The following is a 14,048-nucleotide window of genomic DNA, read 5'->3' on the forward strand; positions in this document are numbered from 1 at the left end:
AATTCAAGATGCCATGTGTGGTGCACAGTCAGTGCTGGGGCATCAGTGGAAGCCAGTTCTGGCTGGTGACTGGCCTTCAGTTGTGGAGCATGATACAAGACAGAACTATGACGACTATGGAGGGAATGTGCTTAATTTCCTCTTTGGAGTGATGCTCCTGCTCCTCTCAGACACAAGTGGAGTCTGGATCAAGGAGACCTTCTTTGACCTTCAAGCCTCAGATGCTCACAACTGGGGTTAGTTTAGCAGAGAAAGCAGTTCCAACACATGAGGTAGAGTTACATCTCACTGGGGCACTAATGAAGTGTGGCGGTTTAGAGGAATAGTCCTTATGAAGCTTTCTAACAGTCATTTTAACTGTGCATCTCTCGCCTTCTGTGTTCACTTTAAAAAATAAGCAACCGATAGAACAGTAGTCTGGAATCCGCCCTTCTCCCTGATTAAAAGGCACTCAGAGCGCCTGTTAAGGAGTATGGAAGCTTCATAAAAAGGAAACGATTTAAAGCTTAAGGATTTTGCTTTTGTAAACATCTTGGTGTTGACATTAAAATTGTTTTTTTGTATAACTGGTTGGGATTTTCCAACAGAACAATTTTCTCATCAGAAAATGTTGATTTGATTAACCTGAAATATTTCATGGGAACATATTGAACTAATAAAATTTTGTTATTAAAAATAATCTGTGCTTCATTTCAACGAGTTTGAGCTGGTTGTTGACTACCATTTTGACTTTTACATTACATAATATCTATTACATTACGTTATATTGCAGTGTACTATAGAAGTCAAAATGATAAAGTCAAAATGTAGTGTTTCAATGAAACAAAATGTTTTGAAAAGGGCATTTTGATATTTCCAAAATGAAATTTTTGGGGATTTTTGCTTTGTTGGAAATTTCAGCTTTTCATTCTGATTTGGGACAAAAGGAAATTTTGAAATGTCTGAACTTCCAGTGAAATGGAAATTGCAACTTTTGCCCAAGTTCTAGGGCAGTAGTCTCCAACCTTTTTATGCACAAGATCATTTTTTGAATTTAAATGCAACTCAAAATCTACCCTGCCCCTTCCCTGAGGCCCCACCCACTCCATCCCCCCTCCTTTGCTCGCTCTCCCCCACCCTCACTCACTTTCACTGGGCTGGGGCAGGGGTGTAGGCTCTGGGCTGGGGCCCAGCGGTTTGGAGTGTGGGAGGGGACTCTGGACTTAGCCTGGGGCAGGGGCGCAGGAGGGGATGAGTGCAAGCTCTAGGAGGGAGTTTGGGTGCAGGAGGGGGTTCAGGGCTGGAGCAGCATGTTGGGGTGAAGGAGAGGGCTCAGGGCTGAGGCAGAGGCTTGGGGTACAGGAGGGGGTATGGGGTACTGGCTCTGGGAGGGAGCTCAGGGGTGGGGGTTGGAGTGTGAGCTCCCACCAGGCATAAGTTACTCCATTCAGCTCCTGGTCAGCAGCACAGCAGAGCAAGCTTCCTGCATGCCCCAGCCCCACAGTGCTCCCGGAAGTGGACATGCCCCTGTGGCCCGGGAGGAGCAGGAGGGGCATATGGCTCTGCATGTTGCTCCTGCCTGAAAGCAGGGCCACCCAGAGGCTCCCCGCCGCCAAATTGCTGCCGAAGACCCGGCACTTCGGCAGCAGGTCCTGGGGCAGAAGGACCTCCCGCAGCGGGTCTTTGGGGCACTTCGGCGGCAGGTCTCGGAGCAGGACCCCCCTGCTGCTGAAGACCCGGAGCAGAAGCAGCTCTAGGGGCCTCCAGAACAAGTGAAGGACCCCGCTCCAGGGTCTCAAAACACTTATGGGGGCCCCTGCAGGGCCCGGGACAAATTGCCCCACTTGTCCCTCCCTCTGAAAGCACCACCCCTCATCTCCCATTGGCTGCAGTTCTCTGTTGCCGGCCAATGGGAGATGTGCTTGCAGGCAGGAGCAGCACACAGAGTCCCTTGCCCTCCCTCCCCCCCAGGGGCAGCTGAGGCATGCTGGTCACTGCTGGGAGTGGTGTGGGGCTGGGGCTGGCAAGTAGCCTGCCTTAGCCCTGCTGCACCCCAGACTTTTAGCAGCCAGAGATTGTGATCAACTGGCAGAGGCTCCAGGATCAACCAGTAGATCACAATCTATAGGTTGGTGATCACTGCTCTAGGGTGTTTGGGATTTTGTTTTTAAGTCAGTAGATATAAATAGTTAACTAGCTACTAAATAAGCACAAAACCTCTAATTCTAGAAATAGGATTATAGGGAAGCAGATGCACACTGCCTGAATTCCGTCTCACAGCCATGGGAGGTCAGAAGGAACTGACTGGGCCTGCTCTGTACTTTATGTCCTTGGGTAAAGGGAACAAGGACGTGCAGTGCATAGGTGCAGCCCCAACGGATATTGCTGACCTGAAGAATCAAATTTCACACACATGTGGTGCATGTGCACTAGAAATGGGATCCATGTGGACAAGTTACTCAAAGAAGAATGAAGGTTGTGGATGCTCAATGCTGCCCTATGCTACCCGTTAGTGAAATGAATCAAATAAGAGCTAACCCTTATGCCTGGAATTTACATTTCTAATTGCAAAGCTCCTTGTCGGTAAAATAAGCCACTTTGCATGAACAAAAACTATCTTGAGTACATTTTTCTGTTCCTTTTCCACGGTTAAGAGTTGTATTATTGACAATTGCAGTTCACAAGCCACTTCAAATGTTTAACTTGAATTCTTGCTTTAGTTCCCTTTTCCTAAGGAGGACATTCCTAATTCCAATAGAACAGGGGTAGGCAACCTATGGCACATGTGAGCTGATTTTCAGTGACACTCATCTGCATTTTAATATAATTTTAAATGAAGTTTCTTAAACATTTTAAAAATCTTATTTACTTTGCATACAACAATAGTTTAGTTATATTATAGACTTATAGAAAGAGACCTTCTAAAAACATTAAAATGTATTACCGGCATGCGAAACCTTAAATTAGAGTGAATAAATGAAGACTCGGCACACCACTTCTGAAAGGTTGCCAACCCCTGCAATAGAATAAGCATTATCTGACCCTTTGCAGCATCACAAAACTGGATTTAGGTCAAAGGAAACAAATAAATTCAATAGCAATATGGTGGAGTTACAAGACACACAGATCACTGCACAGTTTTATACCATTGGCCACAGAATGCTTTATTCCAAGCCTCATCACACTTTCAGTTACAAAACATGTGGCAAAAACAACAGTTAACACACCAGAACTGCCATATTTCTACTTACCTCTATTTTTGTACTGGCTTTTTCATATTAACGGATGTAGAACATTTCTCTCATTCATTTTCTTGCATTACTGTTGTACCTGATGACAGCAATTTACGTGTCTGCATTTACAGTGAAGTACCCTTCACTTTCTCTTACAAACCCTCATTTTATTCTCCCCATGCTCCCACTGTTAGTGCAACAATCCAGCATATTGCCAGTTGCTGAGGTATATGTAGTTACAAACTAATTTCTATCTTCAACCCAAACTTACTTTTTTGTTTGTTTTTGTGTGTGTGTGTGTGTGTGTGTGTGTGTTTTGTTTTTTTTGTTTTTTTTTTTTTTTTACTGAAAGCAGTATATTCAACACAAGTTTCTCAAAAATATTTCCATTCTGGAATAAATTAGTGACAGGCTGTGAAAACCAACAGCCTCATCTTTTACCCCTACACAATTCTTGCTGTACTCTCCCTCCCCCACTAAAATATACTCTGTGCAAAATTAAGTTCTGTGTCGGTCTGTACCATATTTTGGAAAAAAAACTGTTTATAAAATATACTTAATTCCTAAAAACAATCCCAACATCAGATAACAGAAGAAGAAGAAATAGATCAGATGTAGCCAAATTTATCACATGAGAAACTAATAACAACATGTTCTTAAAGCTCCAGTAATACATTCCTTCAAAAACCAGAATGCACTTTGGTCATTATTAAACATTAGTACATAGGCAAATAAAATACAAAATGCTTGTTTGTGTTGCTTTGTATATATATATATTTTTTATACCACACAAGTTTAAGTTACATTACCTCAACTATTTAATGACAGAGGATTAGTAATATGTCATGTATGATGGATTTTTTTTTAGTGTGTATATATGTATGTATCACATAGTAGAAAACGTAATAGGCTCTTTTCCAATCTGAAGAAGATGATTTTTCAAATTCTAATCATATATTCCCCCAGAAGTAAAATGTTTAAGGATAACTCAAACACAATATTGGCCCTCCTAACACAGTTTTGTAAGTGGGATGTTGTTATATGTTTAAGCACAAACTAATAACTCTGAAGGGATGAATTTCTAGTTTTTCCATATTCAAAAACTATCTGATACTCTAAGGAAATAATGAGTCACAATTGAGCTAATCTAAAACGTAAACCCCAAAACAAATCTATCATCAAAATTATGCTCCTTAAATAGCATCAGAGTTTAGACTGGAGACTTGGCAACCTAAATAAAAACACTGAGGAGGAGTTTGGTGATGCTAACATTAGCAGCATTTTTTAAAAATTGCCTTAACTACAACAACACTGCATACTAGCTTTAGTTGATAGATTTTGCAAGCTACATTTTTATAATTGCAGGAGATGTAGGCATGCAAACAAATCAGACTTACATTATATAGAAATGTTTTTTTTTCTTTTTTTAAACAACAGTTCTTAAAGTTAAGTGTGGTATAAACAGCATATACTATAGTGTACTATGGGGAGTATCTGTCCTATTCTTGAGTGTATATAATTTACCATCTTCCATTAACAACTTTTTCACTCATAAGTGAAGTCCAAATACTCAGGTTGCAAAAATAATATATTACTCCACAGTCCACCATAATATATTCCCTTTACTATATATAAAGCTCCTAATTAAAAGTAACAATAAAAAGTGCACATACTGAGCATGCACAGTCGAATCTGTGCAATAGCCCAGTGTTTCAAATAAATACAAGAGTTAATTTTATCAAAATATCTTACAGCATGTTAACCATTTACAATTATTGCTCTAATAAAAGTGTTAAAGAGTACTTGTTGACCTGTTATGTAATACCTTATTAATATCCAAGGGTGTTTAAACTGCAGCTTAATCAGTTTAGATCCTGGACTCACTCAAAAAAAGTAAAAAACCAGCTTGCTTCTAGCGTTAACATAAAACATTTCCACTATCTGTCATACTGTATTATCAGTACTTTAAGTTATTTGTAAATACATATAATTTCTACTGTAACAATCAATCTACAAATATGTTTTTACCCATAAATTATGAAGTAGAAAAGCTTAGCATTGGCATTTAGCTTTCAAAAAAGATACAGTAATTTAGTGTGAACAAATACCAGGATCTCAAGTATCTGGATATCAGTTTTCTAACCCTTTCAATAACTAAGCATTCCAATACTTGAAAATAAAATACAAATGTCAGCTAAAACATAAAAAACAGTGAGATGATAAAATAAATATAAAGATTGCACAAGATAATCAGATGTAAACACTTCAGTTTTCCAAACTACATCCTTGAAGAGGCCATAGCTTCCAAAGCACAGATTCAGTGACTGCTCTGAGGCAGTTTAGTCAATCAATGCATTTTGCCAGAACACTGTGCTACATCTTCTCTTTGTGTATTGTCACGATTTGATCTTCCAGAGCTAAAAAAGTGAAAGCAGCAATGAACATTTTAACTTTTGCATGAATTTTCAGTTAAATATTAAAGTTACAGTACATTCCTGTGTTTAAATTTTAAAACATACCGCTGTGTCTAAAGTGTATAGAATCATTGTTACAATCCTTTACTTGTAAAAGAACACAGATATTTTTGTAATTTATTTAGAAAAATGAATGGCTGAGCATCAGGACTAGAGGCCTGATACTACTGCAAGCTTTTGTAACTGATATTCCCCTATCTCCTGAGTCTGGAAATTATGACAGCTCATGCAGTTCAGATTTCAGTGTTAAATGATCAGTTCACTCTCTAGTCATCCTGGGATGACATGATGCATAGTATGACAAGGTGATCCTACATCATGTTGTGACATCATGCATATTGTGGGACAAGAGGTAATATGTGCAATTTCTGTAGGACTCCAAGAACTGCAAAAAGCTAGCAGTAAAAAATAATGGTCAAGAGGTAGAGATAATTTCCTAAATTAGATGTAGGTCTTGTAAGATTAGTTAAATAAATTAACTGAGCCTGTAAAGAAGTCTATATGCTAAATGAAGGCCCAAGGTTGGAAGAAATACATGTGAAAAGCTTTCTGGTGGTTGATGTGTTCTAAGAATAGAATGAATATCCTCTGTTTATGTACATTAAATTTGATGAAATTATTTTCAAACAATATTCTTAAATTTACTACGTATTTTTACTGAGGCCACTATAAACATACAATTGTGACATTGTGTGTGTTCTGGATCAATACATAGTACTGGAAGTGATCACCTTTAGATTAAATCCAAGCAAGTCACTGATAACACCAGAAACAGCAGACAGGATGACAACTTGGGTGATGTTATAAAGCAGTGGGTTCATTGTAAGTCCATATAACCTGAAGGGACTGTCCAATTCCTACCAATGGAAATATATTTACATAATTAAAACACAGAAATTATACAAAAGCAATTTTAATGTCAGGAAATATGGAACTAATACTTCAATGATCACATTAAACACATTAACAAGATTTGTGATATGTAATTTTGAATGCCTTTGAGGCTGTAAAGGGGTCACAGTATTGACAAATAAGAAAATATTTTAAGGAAAAAAACTGCTTGCAACTCCAATTACTGCACCAGGACAGCCAAGCAGCTGATTTAACTGCCCATTTTGTTGTTGGCACAGTGTATGTGCTTGAGAAGCATCTTGAAGTTCCAGTTCTGGAGTCAACAAATACTTGGAAAACTAGACTTCCAAAAGAAAGAGGGTGCTGTGCAGTGAAAAGGATGAGAATTGAAGGGCTGAGCAGAAAAATAGGGAAAGTTAAAGAGCTCAGTCACTTCAGACTGGCTGCTGTACTGTAAAATAATGTCACAGAGGGTTTTAAAAAAAACCAACAACTCATGCTCTGATGCCTCCTCACTTCTGCTGCAAAAACAAAAAGAGATCTACAGCTTTTCATGACAAGAGTTAAAATATACTGATCCTAAGTAATAATACGTAACACATTAGCTCTTATCAGAAGAAGAGCTATTTATTGTGCCAAAGGGTTAATATGACAGTTCTCATGGGTTTTTTCTGTAGTATAGGACAGAAATTAGTACTACAAAGACATTAATTCAGTTTGTTACGCAAAGGGCATGTCTTCAGGTGAAAACACTTATTTTCTTAGTATGAAAAGAAACTAAAAATTTAAAAAATCACTTAAAAAATCAAGACAATACAAACAAATGCATAGGAAATATTCATAATGATGCAGTGATTACCCTGTTCACTACTGAACAATGGTTTTATGTGAAATGGTGTTATCTGACACTTTGCATAGTGCCAAAGTTATTAAAATATTTAATAATTACTTCATTATTGTTTTATCTTTGACTCATAACTTTCTGTAACAGTTGTTTACACATGTCCAAAATACCCGTTGATAATTATAAAATCAAGTTTTACAAATGGCATCCCATGTTAATAATTCTTATGGCTCATTTGTTATTTATTACTTGTATTAAAGTAGTTCCTAGAGGTAAAATTAAGACTGTGGCCCCATTCTAGTAAGTGCTATACATACATATTGGAAGGGTGCAAACAATAAGAGCCACGATGGGTTAAAATCTAAATAGAGAGGCAAAGGGTAGGAGAAACGAAAAGTTACTGTTCCCCACTGTGCAATTCATACAAAGGCATAAGCAGCCAAAAATGTCATCAACTTTCATGGTGTGTGAGGTTTGGAAACTCATAAAAATAAAGTTAGTTGTCTCCTGCATGCTCATATTTGTTTCTGATCACATTTTTCCACAAACTTGCTAAACTGCACAATTCAGTAATATGCAATAAGTACTAAAGTGAGTGCAGATTAAAGTTTCTACTATACTATTGTATATAAGGGAAATATCTAAGAGATTAGACCACATGGTGTCTCACCTGTTAATTAATATTCTCTGACTAGTTACTGTGGAAGATCTACCCATTTGCTCCTGGAGGCAGGGATATGCTAATTTATTTCTCTAAATACCCAAACACCTAGAGAATGCCTCCAATGCTAGAAAACAGACAAGGAATCTAGGAGAACCACAAAGAGGGCAGGATGTTCCACACCGGCAGAGGGTCACTCGGTAAGAAAACCAATTAACACATGAGACTAAATTGGTCTGTTCTCTTCGAGTGGCCTCCCCACAAATCTGGGTACAACTACTGGGGAAATAGCAAACAGTAAAATCAGAGACAAGAAAGATGGGGGGGAAAAAACTCAAAACAATAGGTAACTATTTAATAACCGATATTCTGAACTTTGTTTTTAGATTCTGCCATTTAACAAAGTTCAACCAGAAATATTCTGCACCCAAAAGGTGCCTAAGGACACTTCCACATCAGCTTTATAATGCTTGGTGAATGAATGGAGGCAATTTCAGAAGGATGCATTTTTTAAACTTAGTATTGCAGAACTCTTTGATAGCCATGTTGGCACATCTAAAGATTGTAGCTTTAGAGATTTTTGGCCCTTTATGTAGTAAGCATAGTTACCAGACTTTTGGAATAGGCTGTTTTGACTAAAGGAGAATTTGAGAGCTCTGACTATGTTAGGAGAACTATTTTGTTCAAGTGAAGTGGTTTATGATGAAAGGAAGAAAAAAATGAATAACTTGGTTTAAATGCAGTGAAGCTTTACCAAGTGGTTCATAGGAGACCTTCAATGAAAGCATAAAGTACCAAATTAAAACTCCACTTATCTTCTGGGTCTGAGATATTTGACTGCCTTAAGGAAATGTGAAACGTAAGGATGAACTGCCAGTTAAATGCTAATGATGTACAGTCAAGTCAAATGATGACCCACTAGTGAAGTTCCTTTTCCCTTTAGGAGAAACTCTAGCAAAAATGCAGTGGAGGCCTGATGAGGATGAAAGATGACTCCCAACTATGTTGGTAAGCCTAGAACAATTGAGGGCTTTCTGGAAGGAACAAGAATCTTTATTGCTCAAGGGGAAAAGACTGGAGTATCAACCAGACAACCTCAAAGCTGTTAAATGTATGAGACTGGTTCTGATGAAGCACTGATCCCTAATGCACAAGTACTTGAGAGAGATGGGGAAGCCATAGCTCAGAGACTCATCTGAAAGAAAGAGAAACAAGGCTTTCTGGGGGCCACAAGAGGACAATAAAATTATCTTCACTCTGGATTTTTCTAACTACTCAAGAGGAGGAGCAGGGGAGTTAAGGCAAGGAAAGTGTCATTCAGAGATCAGAGATGTTGAATGAAAATATGTCCATTCTCCACACCTGGGGATCAATCTGGGTGGAATAACTGCTTATTGAGCAGGTAGGCAAGGAGGTTCACTTGTGGAGATTTTTTAATGAGAGGGTTTATTAACCACTGGAACAAACTACCAAGGGAAGTACTAGATTCTCCATCTCTTGTTTTCTTCAAATTAAGACTGGATACCTTTTTGAAAGGTATGTTTTGGTTAAACACATACACACAGGAGTAACTGAATGAAATGTAATGGTCTGGTATATACAGGCAATCAGACTAGAGGATCTAATTGTCCCTTCTTGAATTTAAGAGAAACTGACAAAAGCTCAACACTCTTTAGGCTCTGAAAGGACATTGAGCCCATGTGAACGTTCCATCCATCCAGGCTGGAATCTGCTGCAATTGAGGGGGTAGAAGGTCTGTCAGTTTTCTTGACATCTGTTTTTTCACAATAGTTGCAAGCCCAAAGATCTCTGGACTTTAGTGGGCAGTGTGGTCAGGGACTGTTTCTTGTGATCTCAAACTAATAAGAGGAAGGTCCAGGAATTTATAGGTATGTCTACATAGAAACACTATTGCAGCACATCTGCAATGCTGAAGTGTAGACACCTACTACAGTGATGGAAAGGGTTTGTCTGTCTCTGCAGTAAATCCACCTCTCCAAGAGGCAGTAGCTAGGTCTACTAAAGAGTTCTTCTCTCACCCTAGCGGTGTATACACAGCTCTGAGTGACGTAGTTAAGCCAAGCTAACTTTGTTCTGTAGATCAGCCTCCAGTCTGTAGAGAACAGCTCACTGTCTATGTTTAGACCTTAAGAAGAGCTCTGTGTAAGCTCAAAAGCATGTCTCTCTCACCAACAGAAGTTGGTCCAATGAAAGATATCACTTCACCCACCTTGTGTGCCTGTTTAGAACATTAGAAACAGTTGGTGAGCTGTGGACTTGGAATGTAGGCCTGTAGCATGTATTGGATTTAAGAGACTTTGTCCAACTGCTGAGTCAAGAATCAGATCCTGTAGCTGTATCAGATGCGGAACTAAGAAAAGAGAGTATCATAGGGGTAGCCGTGTTAGTCTGGATCTGTATTCATCCACGAAAGCTTATGCTCCAATACTTCTGTTAGTCTATAAAGGTGCCACAGGACTCTGTCGCATTTTAAGAAAAGAGTTTATCTTCCAGCTGATTATGGATCTGTGAGTTTGGAGAATGAAGACACTCCATAGAGGTAAATCTGAGCAGGTTAGAATAATGTAAAGTAGTTTTGGTCAGATCATCACCCAAGAAATAAAAATATGGATACTTCCCTGCTTGGGAGAGGGGGTGGAGGGGAGAGAAAGCAGGTTGGTGCACATTCAATTTTATCAAGAATGTCCTCCAAGACATCATAAATCAACAAGGTAACACGCGCCAGCCTCTTCACCTCAACAACACTGCCAGTAATGCTGTATGGCAGCGAAACATGGGCACTGATGAAGACAGAGAAGCAGCAACTGTCTGTCACGGAGAAGGCAATGGAAAGAAGAATTTCAATCTGCGACCGAGTCCCCAATGAAGTGATCAGACAGCAGAGTGGAGTGCAGGATGTCGTTGATGAGAGCAGGCACAGTAAAATGCAATAGGCTGAGCATATAGCGAGGCTCACCGACAATCGATGGACTGCAGCTGTCGCCAAGTGGTATCCATGGGAACTGAAACAACCACTCAGCCGACCTCCAAAGAGATGGGAAGATTTTATAGTGAAAAGACATGGCCGCAATGGAGAAGGAGGCCAGGATACAAGAAGAATGGAAGACGTGTTGTGATCGGTGCAATCTATATGAGGGCTGAAGGACCGATCGATCCAGGTGATCAAGGATACTTCCCTTCCTTGGGGCCGCAACCACAGTTACCAGCTGGAAAAAATCTCTCAGGGGCTAATAATAAAATAAAAGGAATGGTCACATACTAGGAGTTCCTGTTCACAACAACAGTATTCTAACCAGTAGTTAACCAGGTGAATGTGCACATACAGATATGCCTCAGTGCAACTGAACACAAAGTCCTGGGAGATGATCTTTTGGATGAGGAAAACTAGGATTTCCATCCTGATTTCTGGACAAGGAGATATGGGCAGAAGAGATCCAAACTGTGACAAAAATCCCATCCTTCTCAGATAACAAGTATACTGTAAAACACCTATGTTCCAGCCTGCCATTAAGATATGAACAATTACCCCAGTGCACAACAAGATGCAATTTGTGTCCTTGTTTTTGCCAGATGCACAGACCAAATCCAAATTATATGGTACGGTGTGACATTGATGAAAACTTGGTCTAATTACCTACAAGACTCATTTGCCATTGGTCAAACCCAGATAAGATTCTGAAACACCTCTCTCTCTCTCTCTAGGCAGCCAAGGTTGGCCCATGCTAGCATAGCCTTATTGTAACCTGATGGCATTCTTCTGGCTCTTTCACTGGAAATATTGAACTAGTCCTTCGCTCCAGTGGAGTGAAAGGCATATCTGTAACCTCTTTCCAAGCTATACTTAGGAGAGTGAAAGCAAGAGGGTTTTGGTTTTTTTCCTTCTCCAGAGTGAGTAATCTTAAAAACTTTCTTCGAGCTTGGGCTTGAAAGATTTTATTGGTATGATAGAGATTACTTATTTTAAAATAGGAAATACAGGTAGAATCAGTTCTCTCTCTCACATAGGTAGAAACTTCTTAATCACACTCACTGTAGTATGTTCAGTGGTGGTCTTCACTGTAGTGACCAATACCTCTCAAAACCGTTTCTTGACACTGAATAGTATACGGATCTAGATTTGGTATCTGACAGATCGAATACTGCCAGGCTGTGCTGCACAGTTACAGCTGTAGAGGTTCAAATCACTGCTGAGTTATCAAAACCAGTCTGATACACCAGCACTTCCAAGCTCTCATTGGAAAAGAAAAAAATTGCATAATCCTTCCTCCAGAAGCAAGTCGGAAGAGTTACTCCAGTAGCTGTCTCCATATTTGCAGAGAACAAGTCCATTAGAATAATGAGCAAAGTGCATTAGAATACAAGGGCTTCTATAGAAGGTTCTAGTGAATGACTTCCTAAGCCACAATCAGACATGTGAGCACTTCCATCTATTCAATCATAATCTGTCGATCAGTTGACAAAAGGAAGTATAATATTTCCAAAACACTTCCCGTGATGATCTATTCTATACCTATACTACGAGTTCACCTGTAAAAATGTGAGTAATTTTATGCACAGGCATAGTTTCATTTACTTAAGTATCATTTATAACTAGATAATTTTAAATTTAGACTGGATGAAACACTCTGCAACTGGCACAGAAATGAACATGACTACATCCCCCCCCCCTTTTTTTTTTAACCCACTTCTCTCACTTCTATGACAGGATTCTTAAATATGTAAAAATAAGTTGATTCTAATTTTAAACAATAAATAACCCACCACTGTTGCAGCATTTAGGAGGATTAGCTTTACAGAAGAGTATTAATGTTACAATAATTGACCACTTAGCACCTTATATAGAGCAGAGATCAAAACCAAAGCAAGTTTATAGACTCCTCCTTCTTTGGTCCAGCGTATTGCCTATCCCAAAAACTCCCCTCACTATACTCTCCTTGTACTGTTGGTTACGAAGTGAAACAACAATGATTTAAATAAATTTCTATTTGCAATCCACAGCGATGACAGAACACAAGAGACTGAAGCATATGAGAGAAAGTGTCCTGGTGACTATTAGGGAAAGTGGGTTTAAAGGGGAAGGGTATATAGTGCATACTACAGAAATGCTAGAAAGGTGATTTATTAAGCAAGATGTTCTCTTTCTTGATCACGTCTAATATTGTTGTATTCCATTTTCATTCTTACCTTCAGGAGTTTGGTAGCAAGTTTTAAAACATTGTTTACTAGTGTCAGTTCCTCTTTCTTATTAGGTTTCTTCTCCATTTTCAAATACAGATTTATCTATTCAAATAAAATATTGATTTAACACCTCAACTGAGTTAGCAAGAATCCATTCAAAAACAATTGTTAATGGGATAAGTGATTAGTCAGTAATAATATAATAAATACATAACTATTGTGGAAATCTAAAGGGGTTTTTTTGGTTGTTTTTAAGAACAAATGTTAGTATGATTAATACTATAATAAAAACACATTTTATGATGTACCAAAATAATTGTGACTTTCTCATTAAGACAATAACTGAAACTGTAATTTGACACATCCACAAATCTGATTGGAAAGAGCTATAAAAGTTGCTTAAAGGATACAAGATTCTCTGTTGTCTCTGGAGTCTTAATACTCTGACAAAATTCTCCAGGTGATTATCAAATATGCCAATGAATGAAACTCCTTATCGAAGCAGAAAAATAGAACATTGACAAGTTCAATGACCTTGCAAGACATTTTTGATAACAACACTGCCCTGAAAGTGTAGCTAAAAATTATAATTTAACTCCCTGTTCCAGGCCTTCCACAAACTTTGGAACATAAGCAGCTTCCGTTTGTCTTCAACACCCAAAATGTGGCAAAGATCACTTGATAATTAATAAAAACAAATGAAAATAATTTTTTTTAACTTAGTAACTTTTTATACTAAAAAAAAAAAAAAAATCAGCTTCAGTGTAGAATAAAATGAGCAATTTTAAGATAGACTCCAAACAGAC

General features: G+C 38.5%; 1 protein-coding gene across 5 annotated transcripts in view; it reads right to left on the reverse strand.

The window, feature by feature from the left end:
* Positions 1-3,117: 3,117 nt before the first annotated feature.
* PHTF2 (putative homeodomain transcription factor 2) overlaps positions 3,118-14,048 on the reverse strand; it is a 196,127-nt gene continuing 185,196 nt past the window's right edge. For 4 of the 5 annotated variants that reach the window (XM_050936870.1, XM_050936871.1, XM_050936868.1 and 1 more), the window contains 3 exons: positions 13,249-13,344; positions 6,418-6,543; positions 3,118-5,629 (listed from right to left, as the gene is read on the reverse strand). In XM_050936870.1, coding sequence (XP_050792827.1) covers positions 5,609-5,629; positions 6,418-6,543; positions 13,249-13,344 — 243 coding nt within the window. In that variant the 3' untranslated portion in view covers positions 3,118-5,608. Of the gene's footprint in view, positions 5,630-6,417; positions 6,544-13,248; positions 13,345-14,048 lie in introns of those variants that run through there. The other variant, XM_050936872.1, reaches the window with a different exon arrangement.

The sequence above is a fragment of the Gopherus flavomarginatus genome, chromosome 1 (assembly GCF_025201925.1).
Source record: "Gopherus flavomarginatus isolate rGopFla2 chromosome 1, rGopFla2.mat.asm, whole genome shotgun sequence".
Classification (NCBI taxonomy): domain Eukaryota; kingdom Metazoa; phylum Chordata; order Testudines; family Testudinidae; genus Gopherus; species Gopherus flavomarginatus.